This window comes from Martes martes, assembly GCF_963455335.1.
Source record: "Martes martes genome assembly, chromosome: 9".
In the NCBI taxonomy this organism is placed as follows: domain Eukaryota; kingdom Metazoa; phylum Chordata; class Mammalia; order Carnivora; family Mustelidae; genus Martes; species Martes martes.
Window position 1 is genome coordinate 118,861,294 of NC_137896.1, and position 16,314 is coordinate 118,877,607.

Sequence of the window (16,314 nt, forward strand, 5' to 3'; positions counted from 1 at the left end):
GCAGGGACTGACCAGTCTATGACGCACATGGTTTAAATTGCACTGTCTTCCAACTGGTGTTTACAGAAGACTGTTATCAGTCCTGATTTTGGGGTTCGGAACCTCCAACCAAACGTCCACCATTCCGAACCCCCTTACTCCACTGAAAAACATTCCCCACAACCCTTCAGCCTCAGCAAGAGAGGGGTGGTCCTTACCCTCCCGCCCACATGACCAGCAAGGCCTCTTGAACTCACCCTCCAGAGGAGAAGTCAGCCCTGAGTGGTCGGAGAGAGGGAACACATCTCCGGGGCCTGGGAGGGCACCTACTGTGGGCATGAAGTGTTCTTGAGGCATCTTGTTTTGTCTTAAAATAGATGGGAATTTGACATTCTCCTCAATGACGGTGTATTTTTTTTTCCATGATGGTGTATTTTAATAAGACATTTCTTCCCCTCGGAGAACTGATGCTCCGTGCTGGGCCTCTGCTGGGACTCCTGTGCCCCCGGCAGGCCACCCCAGAGGGCAGTGTGAACCTGACACAACATTCTGCCACGTGGGTGTTTATGGGCACCTTCAGTTTATTATCTTATGTGATTTTCACACTCATCCCACAAGATGGAGGGCCGGCTTTCCCATTTTAGAGATGTGAAGACCCAAAGATCCAGAGGTAAAGTGATTTGCCCTATTTGGAGTCAGGCCTGATATTTAACCCTTGTGCTCCTTCCCTCTCATTAAAAAAAAAAAAAAAAAAAAAATTGAAAGTGTGTCAATTTCCCTTTTGTTTTTAAAAATAGAGCCTCAAATGCCATCGTAAGGCCCCAGTTATTTTGGACAAGGAAGCTGGAGTCCCCACCAGGCTCACCCCCCATTTCCTTCTGGGGCGCACACTGTGGCCCACAGAAGCTCCGGGACCCCTGGGACTCGGAGCTGGTGGCAGGGAGAGGCTCCCCTCCCAACAATCTAATAACCTGCTGATTCCCACACAGCCTGAGGGCTTTGCGTTGTCAAAGAGCCCTTCCCCCAGGATCTATTTTAAGGAAGGCATTCGGTGTTTTGTTTTATGATGGAGCTGCCCAGAAAAATGGTCTGAGGCTCCAGAAACTGCCAAGGAGTGAGGAACTCCACAAGGAAGGGCTGCTCTGCTCTCTGGGGTCCCCAGTGCCAGTCCCCTCTCTTCAGGGGTGGGGGCCGGACAACAGCAACAGCACATGAAGCTTTTATTTTGGCCATGGAAAATTTACCCCAAAGACCCCAGAGAGACCTGTATGGTGGGTGGGGCTGTAGGTCTGGAATCAGGCAAACCTAGCTGGGACTGCAGGCTCCGTGAAGAAGTCCGTGAAGCACCTCTGGGCCATGGCTTCCTCATTTGCGCCCAACCTGTGCAGCTTGTTACACTGAAGGATTACCGCTGAGCACTGAGCACATGCCCAGGACACCAGAATTACTCTAAATGGTGCAGTGCTAGTAAATTCGTCACCCTGGAGGAATATCTGTGGAGTTGGGTTGCTGGGGGTGGGGTTGAGGTCCAGATGGGCTCTGGATCCCAAGGGCATGGCCGGAGTTTACAGTAGGAGAGCCTTCTTGCAAAACCACTTACATCTCTGGGCCTCAGTCTTCTCATCTTTAAAATGGAAGGTGAAGAGTTCGTAAAAGCTGCTATTAAGGGCTGCTTGGAATTCCCCATCGTCCTCCACCCCCCACCCAGGCAGGGAGGCCTTGAGAGTGTGGGAGCAAGGACGCCAGCACTGGCGTGGGGAGGAGGCACCACGGGCAGAGAAGCATTTCCAAAGAAGATGCTTCTCCTTTCCCAGAGGATGGGCCCGGCTGAGGTTGGAAGGCACCGAAGCCGCAGCAGCTCCACCTTCTGCTTTACAGACGAGGACCCCAAGGCCCAGGGCCACTAGGTAATGGGCTGGGGGACATATGCTGAGTTTGTGGCACAGTCTAGCTAAAACTTAGGTCTTCACGGCTGGGTTAGCAAATAGCCTATAGGTTCTAGAAAACATGGCGCTGAATTCCGGTTTGAATGTGTTCACTGACCTCTCTTCTCTGGAGAACCAAATTTAGCTTATGATTTAGGAGAAAATCTTAGGGTTGTTAGTTCCTGCAATTCCAACTCATGATTTAGTGCTTGTGTTGCAGGAGGGGTTTGGGGGGGAGCCTGGCAGGGGTAGGTCACTGTACTTAGGCCTGTGTGGTTGGCATAGGGGGTGGTGACCAAGGAGGACCTGGGTGTCTGGTCATCTCTTCGGGTAGCAGCTGCCCTGGGAGGGGGGTCTGTGGGGAAGGGAGGGTGAGGCCTCGGGGACAGGCCACTGGAGGCTCACCAGCCCGCGCAGCCTCAGCCTCAGGGTGGACAAGGTGCATCCAGGTAGCAGTGGAGAACCCAAGCGAGGCTCAGCTGGCATCGTTGATGGGAGTCCGGGAGCCGCTGAGCAGTCTCTCATGCTCGCCCTCCTCTGCGGGGGGCCGGCCCCTGGCCAGGCGGCTCAGCAGAGGGCGGTGCAGCCCATTGTAGAGCGCGGTGCCCGTCAGGAGGATGAGGAAGCCCAGGATCTGCAGGGGGTGGAAGGCCTCCCAGCCCAGCGCCAGACTCAGGGCCCAGATGACAATGGTCCGCAGACTGTCCAGCACCATGCGGGTAGTGGCGCTCAGCTCCTTGGTGACACTGATGCCCGCGAAGTTGAAGAAGGCGATGCTGCTGATGTTGCCCAGCAGCGCCAGGGCGATGAGCGGCTGTCGACCCACCTGGCAGAAGGCGTCCGGCACGTCCTCCAGCGTCCCTCGGGGGTTTCCGCTGAAGGAGCCGGCCGGGATGTAGTACATGGGCACCAGCAGCAGGGACAGAATCACGAAGCCGAAGAGGCCTGTGGGGGCGGAGGGAGCACCCTGCTCTCTCTGCTCGACTCCGGCCCCTCCCCTCCCCCCACGCCCAGCTGAGCCCTGCTGGTCCCACTTCGGGAGACCCTCTTCTGCCGGCCTCCCGGCCTCCCGCCAGCTCCTTCCTGTTCACCCCGAGTTCACAGCGCCCCACTGAGGGGGCTATAGCTGCCCTTCTCCACTCTTATCATGTCTTCCAACTGGACCAAGAATAAAAATTACATTTTATACCGTGACCAGTGCGTTATGCATAGGCACGTACCCACGCACGCACTGTCACAAAATAGCAGCTACCCTTCCCATGTTCTCTGGCGCTCTTCAACTCTATTGTGTTCATTTACAAAAGAACGGCAGCTGCGGCCAAGAACGCTTGTTCTCACAAGCGCGGAAAAACATAGTTCTCGAATTCGGGGTCACCGGTCTGCAACTGGGAGCCGACCAGAATGTGAATCAGAGCACGGCTCCCTTCAGAGAGTCCCTGGGAACAAAACCGAGCGGACACAACAAGGTGCGTGACGCAAGGGGTGGAGATGGCTCTCACGCCAGGAGCCCATGGCGCTCAACAGCTCCTGAACGGGGCCACAGGCCACAGGTGGCTGGTGTTGCGCTAGTCTGCCCCACTGGCTTCAGATTCTTAAAGCTTAAAGGTTTTGGTCGTTACTTCCCGGCTCAACAACTTTCGGTGTCTCCTCCCTGTTTGTCATTTAAAGTCTGGATTAAATCCACTTGCCTGACATTCAGTGTTCTCCATAATAAGACCCTGACCTAGTTAATTCCTGATCACTACCCCGACACCAAACCTGTATCTCACCAACCACTCCTTACTGGTTTCACCACTCAGGGCCAGCTCCCCATGTCCTCGCTCTGTCTGGAGTTTTCCCTCCTTCCTGCTCTTGCTGTAGTTCAAACACCACCTTCCCCGTCCTGAAGACACTCAGATGTGCTTGTCATCTGAGTGTTCTGAGTGCAAATGCATTGTCTGGCCCTTCCCTGTTGGCCAGCTCCTCTAGAGTGGGGTGCACATCCCCTTCATCCTCAACCTCGTCCTCCCCCCGTCCCCCGCCCAAGCTCCTGGGTCAGAGTCTCTGTCAGCACACTCATGGGAAAGGGAGGGAGAAGTTGGGGACGGGGCTCATCCCCTCCCCGTGGGCCCTGGCACCTCGCCTGGAACTCCTGCTTGTGCATCCCCTCCACAAGCTACCGTCCAGGGTGCCCCCACAGCCGTACCCCAGTCCCCGAGCCCCTGCGCACACACACCTTCAGTGCCAACTGCCCGCAGCGGGTGCACGTTATGCCTGTAGACGAACTTCTCCTCGAGCACCATCTGGATGGAGACGATGATCTGGGCCATGATGATCAACAGGTCCCCTGTGGGGAAGGGAGCCAGGGTGAAGCTGGGCTGCAGGGGGTGGGTGTGGGGATGGAGCATGGCCACAGGGTCCCCGGCAGGATGGTGGGCCCAGTGCTGGGGTGGACGGCTCCCACAGGGACATGAGAACCCCCAGAGCCCCTGATTTGGCAAGGTCCCATATGATTCACAGGGCAGTCATGGCAGCCCCATGCCTGGTCTCCTGGCCCCTGAGGAGTGGCGCAGGCCAGCAGCACAGGCACGTTTTCACTCTGGGCTGCGGCTCCAGAAGACCCAGAGGCCTGTGAGGGGCACAGCGGGGGTAATAAGCAGGTCTTCTGAGATGCACGAGACTTGGTGATAGATATTTCCAGTTTAGGCCATCCTCCGAGAACTGGAAGGGTCCCGTCATTGTCGAGTAGGCTGCCAGGCTGGGTACTAGGTGAGCGCTCCAGACACTGGGTCCCTCCCTCTCCGAGACCTAGCAGTCTGTGCGTGTTTATCACAGGACAAACCTTCTCCCTCCTCTGACCTCCCACTCCTTATCTACCCGCTCTCATGCTGCTTGCACCTTTCTGCACTCTAGGCGTCACCTCGAGAGCAGATGCCGGCCCACGTCCCCCTCGTGCCCTCACGCAGGGCTTGGCACACAGGAGAGCTTGCAACAGTGTGGTGACTGACTGTGCTGGGCTCCCAGGGAGGACAGGCCAGGAGCGATAGCCCTTGGGTCCCCACCCCTTGTTGCACCTGTGATCACTTCACTGAGCTTGTGCTGATCGTCGTGCTTGCTCAGGAGGTCAGCCAGGCCCACGACCACCAGTCCCGCGATGGTGGCAAGGATGCCCAGCCACTGGCTCAGCGCCAGCCTCCGTCCCAGGAAGGCCACCGAGAAGAGGCCCGTGAATATGATCACCGCACCCCGAAGCATCTGGAAGCTGGAGGCACTTGTCATGTTCAGGGCTGGGAGAGGGGACACATGATATGAGCTCCCGAGGGCCAAGGCTATCCAGTCACTGCGGGGCCCTCAGGGCTGAAGACATGCCTTGCACACAGTGTGTGCTCAGCAAATCTTGCTCGTGTGCACGTGCGCGTCAGTGTGTGTGCGCATGTGTGTAAGTCTGGGATGGGGCAGGGGTGAGGTGAGCTGGGGTAGGGGTGGCTGCTTCACCAGTGCCCCCTCTGGCCCTCCGCAGGCTGGCCCGGCTACTCACCCACATACATGATGCTGGTCCCCGTCATGTCGCACAGGGCAGGGGGCAGGAAAAGAAGGGGATTAAAGGGCTGCTGGGGATCCATGCTGGCATCTGGGTGCCTCGCAGCTCTGCACCGAAGCAGGAAGAAGGCCGCCAGGCAGGAGAACTCCCCCAGGAACATGCCCACTGCCTACAGGGATGGAACCCTGTAAGTTCACAGCTGGAAGGAGAATCACCTCGGACAGAATTTTAACACAGCCCGTCTTCACACGGAAGCTTTCCTGTGACTTGGCACATACACCAGACAAAAGCAGAGCTGTTGTATGTGGAAGGCCAGACATTACCTCCTAGGTCCAAGCCCTAACCCCTAGAAACATCTCGACGGAAACCCTGAGGCTGTAGACAGCCTGGTCTGAAAACCACCAATCTAAGGCCAACCTCCGGTCAGTTCTAGATGGAGAAACGGAGGCCTAGAGAGGCTCTAGAACTTCCTTAGGGCCACGGAGCAAGTTGCTGGGAGAGCAGGGGCTGAAGTATGAGCCTCTGCGTCCTAGTCTGGCCACAGGTGCCTTCCGTTTATGTTGTCTGCCCCCTCCCAGTGGAGCATGGGCTTCCCAAGGATGGAGAGCAGGTTTTGCCACGAGGGTCGATATGTTCCAGATGGGTCCTGACGAGGACATGTGAGGGCTGGCCTTATAGCGTCCTGGGCATGCCTGCTCCCCGGGACTTAGGCAGCCCTCCCAGAGAGGGCTGTGCCCTCTGCCCCCTTCCGTGGGCACTCACACCCTGGCCTCTATTCTGGGGAGGGAGGGCGAGAGGGAGGGAGAGGATGGTTCTTCTGGAAGCAGGGGAAGGCTCCACCCCAGGTCAGAAAGCCTCAGGGCCTCATGGGGGACACCTGACCAGAGGCCTGGCGAACAGGAGGTGGGGAGGGATGGGGTGGATACCTGGAGGAAGGGATGCTGGAAGCTGTGCTCCTTGCTCCCTCCACAGCCCGGGGCCATGAAGTTGTCTGCCCACCTGCAGCGGAGAGAAAGAGAAGGTCAAAGCCTTGGCACTGCACCAGCTCTGCAACTCTGGCCCTGGGGTCTGCAGACAAGCCTGCTCCTCTCAACGCCAAGGGGCCAGACTTAGGGGACCTGGCTCAGCGTGAGACTCCTCTCCAAGAGGCCAGTTCCCGCAGCACGAAGTCTTCATCTGGGATCATGGACAGCAAGAGGGGCGGCCTAGAAACCTTTAGCTGAATGTAGCATTTCCTCACATTGTGAATGTAGCCCCACAGTACCTGTGACTTTGTCACACACGTCATGGCTACTCTCCCCAGCATGTCAGTCCTTGCAGGTACCGGGAAGTGGCATTTACATGCATTGCTACTAGAAAATCACAGTGATTAAACCCACTACTTATAATTTTCTGTGTCAAGAAGCATCTACACACACATATTACTACATCACAAATTGGCTTTTTCAATGTTTTGATAACTTTATTTCAACGTAAGTGGCTTTTTCTGTAATCCAAACCTTTAATTGCATTTTTTTAAAAAGGATTTTACCCATTCATTTGAGACAGAGAGACAGAGAAATAGAGACAGCACAAGCAGGGGGAAAGGCAGAGGGAGAGGGAAAAGCTGACTCCCCGCTGAGCTGGGAGCCCGACTTGATTGCAGGACCTGGGATCATGACCCGAGCTGAATGCAGACGCTTAACCATCTGAGGCACCCAGGTGCCCCTAACTGCACATTCAAAAAACAATATTCTAGGCTTTACCGACTGTCAAATGGACCCATGGCACAAAAAAGATCAGGAGCCTGTGGTCTGCAAGGGCATTCGGGCCCTTGGGAAACAACTACCTGACTCAGACCAGGTGGTCACCTTCCTATAACCTGAAGGGTTTGGAGGGTCTTTCTAGCACTGATGGGGAAGCAGGTGGCAAGTACATGGCACTAGTGGAGTGGCCTCCCAGCCAGCACCCTGCTAGATGGCATCACTGAGTCTGGCACGCATCCCCAGCAACCCCAGACACAAGCCCAGAATCCTCTGCGGCACAGCGCCCTAGGCAGCTCCCACCAATTGTTCTGCACTATCTGCTGCCCATGCACTAAAACTCTGGCCCCCCAATTTCACTCTTGCTGGGCTTTGTTGGGTCCCTGGGGTCTCGTCTAATCTCTTTCATTTAAAAGTCCTTTAGGGGCACCTGGGCAGCTCAGTCAGTTAAGCGTCTGCCTTTGGCTCAGGTCATGATCCTGGGGTCCTGGGATCGGGAGCCTGTTTCTCCCTCTCCCACTGCTTGTGCTCTCTCTCTTCCTATCAAATAAATAAATACAACCTTAAAAAAAAAAAGTCCTTTAGATATTTGGAAACTTTCCTACCTTCTTTTGAAGCTTCTCATCTGTGGCTAATCAGCCCCAGCCTTTTCTAACCTTTCACTCCCCTGGCTGCTGACTTCTGGAAGCACTCAGGGGGACCCAGGCCCAGAGCTAAGTGCATGGCATCTGGCCCGGACCAAGCCTGGCAAGACAGCAGCCCCTCCTTCATGTTGCACACCCTGTCACTCGCGGACATGGCTCTAACCTAGTCTGTCACATCACGCAGCTGACTGGAGTCAATGCTGCCACAGGGCAGCGTCCTGTGGGCCCTAGACCCATTCTTTCTGCAGTGCCCTACACCTAGGTGGCGGGTGTCTCTAAACTACAAGACTTGGGACTTCTCTTTCTTAAACATCCTTCCTTGCCATGCCTGTGAAGAGCAGCCATGTGGTAGTCCCCAGCCCTACCCCTCTGGCTCATTTCTGCAACAAGCCTGAGGTTTCAAAAGCCAGGGGGAAGCCTTTTGTCTCCGATGCCTCCCCTCCCACAACAGGGCAGCAAGCCTGGGACCTTGGGTAGGGGCTGGGTTTGACAAAGATCCTGGCCAGCCCTGGCTTCCCTGTGCCCTGAGTGTAGGGAGGGGAACAGGGAGCTCTTTGCCACGGCCTGGGCATGGGCATAAGGCGTGGACGCTGGCAGCAGGAAGGGCAGGGTTCCCCATCAGCCCTGAGGGCGAGACCACATCTGCTCATTGATCTGAACATAGCCCAGGGCCGTTGAAAAAAACAGGGCCAGGGCGAACTTAGCTCACAGTGAGTGAGCTCAGAGCGGAAGACCCCACCCACCCCAGAGATGCCAGGAAGGACAGTTATGAGGGCTTGCGGTTCTTGGGAATGGTGAGGGTCTTCAGAAAAGCTGAAGGGTATGGAGGTCTCATAGGACTGGTTGGAAATGCAGAGAGAAATCTGGGTCAGGGGACCAGGCTGTAACCAGTCCCAGTACCAATGGCGCAAAGAAAGCCACAACTCAAGAAATCACCTGCTCTTCGGGGTCTCACTTCTGCCCCATCTGCTGCAAGTTCTGGTTCTTGGATCCCCAGACAGGACAGGGCGTGGGATATAGGTGGGGGCCGCAGACCAATGGTGTGGCCCCCACGGCCCCAAGGCAGGTCAGGCTTGCTTTTGCTGAGAGAGCACTCTGGGAGGGCCAGGGGGAGGCAACGGAGCGTGACAGAGAAGCAAGGAAGAGTAAGGAGGCCCTGTTTTCCCAAAGTGCAGAGCCAACTGCCCCAGAGCAAGTTGGAGATGGACATTCTTAGAGCTGGAGCCAGGGCTCCTCCAGGAGGAAACAAGGGAGGTTCTGCCAAGCCCACAAAGGTCACCTAGAAGCTCAGGGCATGGGCATGTGTGGAAGCCCCTTCCCCATCACGGTAGCACACCCAGATCCACGGCAGGCTCCAGAAGACCCCCAGACCCAGTGGTAGAGCCGCCTCCCCGAACTCCCCCTGGGCTGCTGCCCACGCAGCTTACAGTGACGACCACTCACATACCCATCACTGTGTGTGTTCAAGCCACTACCCCAAGCTCAGCATCCAGCAACTTCTCTACTTCTGGCTCCCCAGCTCCCGGCATACAAGAGCTCAGACATTTTTCCTTTGTTAAATCAGTGGCATTTCTAGACTCGCCCTGGCAAATGGGCAGTGTCTGCATGACTCCTCATTTCCCACCAGGGGAGGTGCTGCCTGCCAGTGGGCCCGGCTGGGCTTGTCCCCCAGGGGTGAGCACTGAGAGCAGAGCTGGCTCTAAGGCCGATGCCGAGCTCCCTCTCCTGCCCCCAGGGCCTCCTTTGCTTCCCCCAAGGGGTGGGTCTGCCTCAACAAGCTGGGGCTGGCAGTGCTCCCAGCCTGGGAAATGGAGTCTTTTTGTATCTGGACGCCTAGGGCGGGCTTGCAGCCCAAGGGATTGGGTGTCGGGGGGGGGGGTGTCGGGGGGAAACGGCTGCCCTTTCCAGCCTTCCTTCAGGCAGGGAGGAGTTCAGGCCCACAGAGACTCGGGGCTGGAGTCTAGTGTCTCATCCCGGTCTTCAGACAGGCTTCAGCTCACTGCACAGGCACTGATGGACCCCAGAGAGCACAGAACAAGAGCCAGAATCCAGCCTCTGCTGAACAGGGGAGGACGGCAAGGGCCCCTAAGGTGGGACAGCTGTTTGCAAAAACACTTTGCTGCATGTTTTGATAAATGTACCATTCACTGAGTATACTGACTCCATGCCAGACCTGTGCCAGACACTCATGTTCTTCATTTTACGGACCGGGACTTCGTGGCTTGGGGCAGAGGGGTGGCGAGAGCTGAGTGCGGACCCATACAGTTACCAACGGGCAGGTCTAGGCCCAGATCCATCTGCTTGAATTTGCATTCAGAAAGGCAGCAGAATACCTGGAAAGCTCATGACTTTTGAGTCTCACAGGCTGGACAAGTGAATAGTCTTCTCATCTATAAAACGGGGATAATAAGGCCAACACTGAGTAATGGTCAAAAGTAACACATAACGTAAGATAGACAGCCCCAGGGATCAGAGAGCGCTCGAGGGACTCAGTCTGGTGCGGAGAGGGGCTTGTCCCCAGGGGTCTTCACCTCCAGCTCCCTGCTCCTTCCTCGGCACCTGACTTTCTCCCATCACCTTCTTATTGCAGATTCTTCCCACTCCCCTGGCTGAGGCGGAGAGAGGCGGCTCTGCAGATGGGCCCTCCCTCCTCTCTAGATAGCCTATTCTAAAGGAAGGCCATGGTGGTGTGGGCAGGAGGCGGCCTTGGGGGACCCTCGAGCTCGAGAGATGCCTTCTGCTGGCAGAGACCAGCTTCTTTCATCAATTTTTTAAATTAAAATTAAGTTAAATTAAATTAAATTAAAAATTTTTAATTAAAAAATTTTTTTTAAAGTGATCTCTGCACCCAACATGGGGCTCGAACTCATGATCCCGAGATCAAGAATTGCACACTCTACCGACTGAGTCAGGAGACTGGCTTCTTTTAGGAGGGGCCTCGGCAGGCAGGCCGGGGGCGGGCTCCCCTGGCCAGGGGTGAGTCACTCCAGCCTGGCCAAACTCAGAGCTCAGCATTCTGAGAGGCATGCGCGGCCACGTGAGGGTGGCGGGTGCGGAGAGACTGAAGAAGTGGCCGATGTGGCTGCTTCAGTCTGACAGTGGTGTCCGGTACCCAGCAGAATCTCTGCCACTTCCTCTGGCTCCCTCTGCTCCTCAAGCTCAGTGAGTCAGCTCCTTCCTCCTGCCTAGAACCTCCAGCAAGGCTGCTGGGCTGTTCTACTCTTCAGTGTCACAGCAACTGATGATAAATGATCACGAGACTTCTCTCTAAGTATTACCCAATCTTCCTCGGTAGATCCTGACTTGGGCCTGGGTTGAAGGGAGGGAGGTCACGCCCATTTTACAGATGAACCTGAGGCTTGGAGAGGCCCCGTGACTCATCGAATCCCATAGCTCCCACACCTTGTGCTCTCTTCACTTTACACACTACCCTCCAGGTTTGGGCTTTCCGTGGCTGCTGCAAGAACCCGTCGGAAGCAATTATCCCAGACCAGCTTCTGGAATTTAAGGATGGGGTCAGCCACCAAGGCAATAGTTAGAGCTGGCACAGGAAGGATGGTGAGAGTCTTTCCCTACTAGAGATCCGGGGGTCCCAGGCCTCCTGCCACTTTCCTGCCAGGGTCCCCGCACCAGGGGCCTGATTGTTGGAGGGGAAGCCACCCCCTGGCCCCTCTCTGGCTGGGTGGGCTTCACAGCCTGCAGCCTTTCGGAGGGCATCTGAGCCTCACTTAGTGAGCACCTGCTTGACCCTGGCTCTTGACATGTAGGACACCAGCTGGGTTCAGGAGAATGGGGCTCTGAAATGAGCAGGACCCCACAGGGGGGTGGGGACTGTCTGCTGTGCAGGAGACCCATGGGCAGAAGGTCTGGGTGAGCGGGGAGAAAGCAGCCAGAGAAAGGAGAAGCAGCCACTGGACTGGAGGGGCCCTTTGCTGAGGCCCAGGACCAGGGACAAGGCGAAAGGGCCAGGCTGGTGGGTAGCCTCTGTCCCCACCCCAGCAAGAGCAGCCCCGTATCCAACTCCTGCAGCCTACCCAGAACTGCTGAGCAGGCAGAGTGGCCTCCTCCAGGGGACAGCTGCCCTGTGGTCCCCGTACAGCAGGGGGAAGGGGCTCACCCACTTCCTCTGCCAAGTTTCATCTTCCCGGGACCCTTTACAGGTCAAGGAACTGAAAGAGGCTACTGGAGACACTAAACGAGAACCACGAGTACTGTACCCCTCTCCCCCCGCCCCCATTCCCCCATCCCAGAGGGAGGGCACTCTGGTGAAGGGGGGGGGGAAGCCATTGCTTGTGGCACTGCAACTTCCATGGGGCTGGGCTGGGGCTGGGTGCTCTCTGTGGGGAGATGCGAGAGGGGATCCCCAAGGAAGTGGGACTTTGGGGGTACTGTCTGTAAAAGGACTGAGACCTAGTTTCTGGTCCCCACTCTGACGCCAGCCAGCTAGTCACTAAAAGAAACTTCTCGTGGGACCTAGACTATAAATTGTAGGCATTAGGATGGGAGATTTCTATGTTTCTAACAGCTTTAACTGCCCTGAAAAATGACTTGAGAAACCCCTAGCCTCACTCCATATTGATAGTTAAGAGCCTGAATTCTTAAGCCAGATCACTTTGGCTCGAATATCAACTCTGCCACGGAACAGCTGAGTTGACCGCAGGTAAGCAGTCCCATCTCTCCATAGCTCGGTTTCCTGATCTGGGGACAGGGAGTTTATCTCCCTCATAGGCTGGTTACGAGAGTTCATTAGACTAACACAAGAAAGGGCCAGGCACTGACTACACACAGCAGCTGCTAGGGACTCGCTGTGGTCCCATCCTAGTCCGTCTGTCCCTGCCAGGAAGTGTAGATCAGAGCGTAATTTCACATCTGTAATCCCCACCAGGATGCACACAGCCCCTCTCACGTTTTCTCTCGGAGGGCGTCCTTCTTACAGTCTGGCCTTAGAACCCTGTATAGGGCCTAACTCCGGGGCCCATTTGAGTTAGGGAGGCTCCCGAAAGGCCCCATATCAGGTGACCTGGCACAGGATGGGGCCAAAGGCTGGGTCCCCACGTGCGAGTCTCTTTCCTGCCTCTCGGGCAGCCTGCAAGGGCAAGGTCTCCTGGGGCCAAGAATCCCAGGGCCTCCGACCTGACCAGGAAGGAGCTGAGTCAGTTTACTCCAGTAATAACTGGCCATCTCGACTCTCCTTGGGGACAGAAGCCCCGGGAAATATAGAGCCACTAAGCACGTGACTGAGACCTTGAATGGTATGACAGACGGACAGATGGACGACTCGTTTTGCTGCATTCAGATCCTGAGATGGGAGCTCTCAGGCTGGGTCTCCTTTATAGTGAAGGAGGCCACAGGGCTCAGGAGACCAGCTCACAACCCAGACGCAGACAAACAAGAGACAGCGGTGTCCACCCAGAACTCCACTTCCTCTGGAGAAGGGAGGACACTGAGGTTGTCAGGTGTGTATGCTCTGCCCCCTTCGCCTCCTACCCTAAGCATCTCAAACGATCTCTTGGCTACTCTAGCCTCCTTCCTGGAGTCCAGATGGTGCTTCGCACCCTGTAGGTCCCTTATACACGTCTGATGAACTGGACAGGGTACCTTCCTCCCAGACCTCTCCCCTGGGGCATGTGAACAAATACCTCAGAAATGAGTAAGAGATGACTAGCCTCCCACCCCTCAAGGGGCTTCAAGCACAGCCCAGAGGGTCGCCGGTGTGACCCTGCCTTGCTGCGGAGCCTGGAAGGGCCCAGCTGGAAGTAAGGTCTGGCTGGGACAGGGACACTGTCTACTCCTCTCTAAATGCCTCTCGGCATAGGTTCTGAGATGGTAAACAGGGTGGGGCAGGAGGGCCCTGCCTTGAGATGGGGGCAGAGCAAGCGACAAAGCACTGCTAAGAGAAGGGCCTGCCTCCTGGGTCTCCTGTACATGGCCGAGGAGGCATGCTCAACCCCGCCCCCGGCCTCATGACGGTCCTGGGGCCTCATTACCTAACCTCCTGGGGTCTGTCTTCACCGTCTCACAAGCACCCACCCTCTGCATCAGAGCTGAACTGTGCACCCAGACTCCTGTCTGGGTTCATGACACTTTTGTTCTCCCAGCAGAAACCCTGGAGGGGTCACTGGCTGTCTGTCTCTCTCGATCCTTATGGCTTCACTCTGCACCTGGTCTCTCCCACCTGTCCCCTCCTTGCCTGCCTCACTGCCCCCTCCTCCCTCCCTCATCTACCCAGCAGCAGCCTTGGAGTGGTCTTCCCTGCACTAAACTACCCTGCATCCTGACCACCCGGTTCATCATATCACTTATAACATGTCACTCCCTGCTCAAAAGCTCTTCTTTGATTGTGGGATAAAATCCGGCCTGGGCATTTGGTGCTAGTTACATACACTTCGATGTGGCCTTGTGGTTCCCTGCAGCGACGTCTGGCCACACGTAGAAATCCCACCAAAATGTCAAGGCCCAGCTGTGACCTCTCCTCCACGAGGAGCCCATAGAATATCCCCAGGTCTGTCGCGGCAGCCTGCCACGCTCACTGGTCATTCGGCCCTCACGGCTTCTACTGTAGTCCGCGTGCACAGTGCGGGAGCGCCCCTTCACCCCACCCCTGCCCAAAGCTCCCGGAGGGCCTGGCCTCCAGCCCGCGTTGGAAGGGGCCGGAGAGGGAACTGGTCTAAAGATGAGGAAACAGAGGCATGGAGACGGGAGGGGACTCGGCGGGATAGGGGACTCGCCGGGATCAAGCACACAGCGATCAAAGCCGGGGCTCGGATCCTGCAGTGGGCCACACGGCCTAGGTCCATGTTTCTCCGGGCTGCTCGCCCCTCGAGGGCCCCCAAACCGCGTGAACCGACCGGAGAAACGAGGCGAGCCGGTGAAGCCGGGAAAGGAGAGCCGAGAAGGGGGAGGAAGAGGAAGGTGCGCGGGGTCCCCAGAGCCCTCGCGGGCCGCGGCAGGTCCGGCTGAGCTCCCAGCCCTCCCGGCCGGGCCCGGACTCACTTGGCCGAGAGCGTGTTGATGGAGCCGGTGACAAGCATGAGCCCGGCCAGGAACAGCTGGTACTTGGTCCAGGCCATGGCGGCGGATGCGGGGAGCGGAAAACTGCAGGGACCCCCGCGACCCTCCCGGTCGCTCCAGAAGGCAGATCCCGACCCCGTCACCCGGGGGTCTCTGGAGCGAGCGCTTCCGGGCCGGGCGTCACGTGACCCACGCCGTCCCGGCCCGGCCCCGCCCCGCGCCATGGCCCCGCCCCCCGGGCCGGCTTGCCTGGCGTTTCCCGGGCGCACTGGTGTCCACAGGGTGACAGTGGCCAGTTACAGGCCCAGGTCTTCCCGTTTGTAGAAGCGGCTGATGGGGACGGTGCAACGAGAATGCACTGTGAATGTCAGAGCGTTCTGTAAACCGTTTAAGGAGATCGCGAGCCGAATGATGGCAGAGACATCACAGAGTGGATAGGACTCCTGGGAATCTCTTCTGTACAGGGAACCCCCAGGGAAGCCTGGAACGTGTCTCTGGATGAGTTGCTCACATCTTCCAGAAAAGTGGCGCAGGAATCTAGTTCCAGTTCCCCGGGAGACCATTTTATAGCTGAGGAAAGGAAATTGAGAGAAGCCAAGCTTAGGGTCATGCTAGTGAGGGATGGAATGGGGGTATGCGTGTAGCTTCTTCAGTCTCCCCCGTGCCTTCCGCACAGCCCCTTCACCAGTGCTCCTTCCTGGATACCCAGGATGCTGCTCTGAGACATCTGTGGCAGAAAGACCTAGTGGTCTTGCTTGCTGAGGATTTAGGGCTTTTAAAATCCTAGTTCTCAGGTCTCTGGCTGTCCTCTGTCCTCATCTCCAGGCCTCCAGTCGGCATCCCATGCTGTGTCACCCCACATGCTAGAGTGCAAAGCCTTGGGACAGCTCCTTCAGACCTAGTGGACACATTCTCCCCATTACCGCAAATCTTGTTACTTCTTAAGGTACAGATATACCTGTTCTCACCCTAAGACTCCTTGAACTTGTGAAAATGACCAGTGTTGAATCAGAAGAACTCTGAAGGGACTGTACCAGACCCCTTTATTGCAGGAAGACCTGGCAGGGAAGGTGCACAAGTGGGGTTCTGGACAAAAGGTTGGAGGTAACTAGGGGAAGGGCTTTCCCAGAGGAGGGAATGCCAATGGGATGGCACAGGGGCACGAGTGAACACTGAGTGTGTCTGGGATCCATAGACCTTCTGGGAACGTTTCTGCTTCCTTCTTGGGAGCCTGCTGTCTTCGGTCGGTGGGGGAGATGCAGATACAGAGGAAGTTCTGAGTTTCTTGTCCTCCATAATGCAACTAGTTTCATGTGATTTCAAAGGAATCCATGGAGTTATAAAAAAAATATTAACTGAGACCCTGGCCCTGTAGGGAGTCATGAAGTCAGACAGAGCAACTACACCAGCTGGAGAGCCCCATCCCTATTGGAGACAGTTCCTACAGTCACAGTGACACACTCAGTGGGGCTCGGGACCATTTTCCCCACAAG

General features: G+C 56.6%; 1 protein-coding gene across 1 annotated transcript; it reads right to left on the reverse strand.

Moving 5' to 3' along the window:
• Window positions 1-585: 585 nt before the first annotated feature.
• SLC35F6 (solute carrier family 35 member F6) lies at window positions 586-15,014 on the reverse strand. Its single transcript, XM_080813558.1, has 6 exons — window positions 14,804-15,014; window positions 6,351-6,423; window positions 5,422-5,593; window positions 4,958-5,170; window positions 4,120-4,230; window positions 586-2,849 (listed from the first exon to the last, which is right to left on the reverse strand). Exons 1-6 carry the CDS (start codon window positions 14,878-14,880, stop codon window positions 2,380-2,382), a joined length of 1,116 nt encoding a protein of 371 aa, XP_080669684.1. The 5' UTR covers window positions 14,881-15,014; the 3' UTR covers window positions 586-2,379.
• Between the last annotated feature and the right edge of the window lie 1,300 nt (window positions 15,015-16,314).

Excerpts from the sequence above, each read along its gene's own strand:
- SLC35F6 (XM_080813558.1), bottom strand. The coding sequence starts at position 14,880 with ATGGCCTGGACCAAGTACCAGCTGTTCCTGGCCGGGCTCATGCTTGTC. Across the intron at positions 6,424-14,803 it reads ATCAACACGCTCTCGGCCAA|GTGGGCAGACAACTTCATGG; the intron begins GTGAGTCCGGGC and ends TCTCCGCTGCAG. Across the intron at positions 5,171-5,421 it reads GACCAGCATCATGTATGTGG|CCCTGAACATGACAAGTGCC; the intron begins GTGAGTAGCCGG and ends CCCCTCTCCCAG.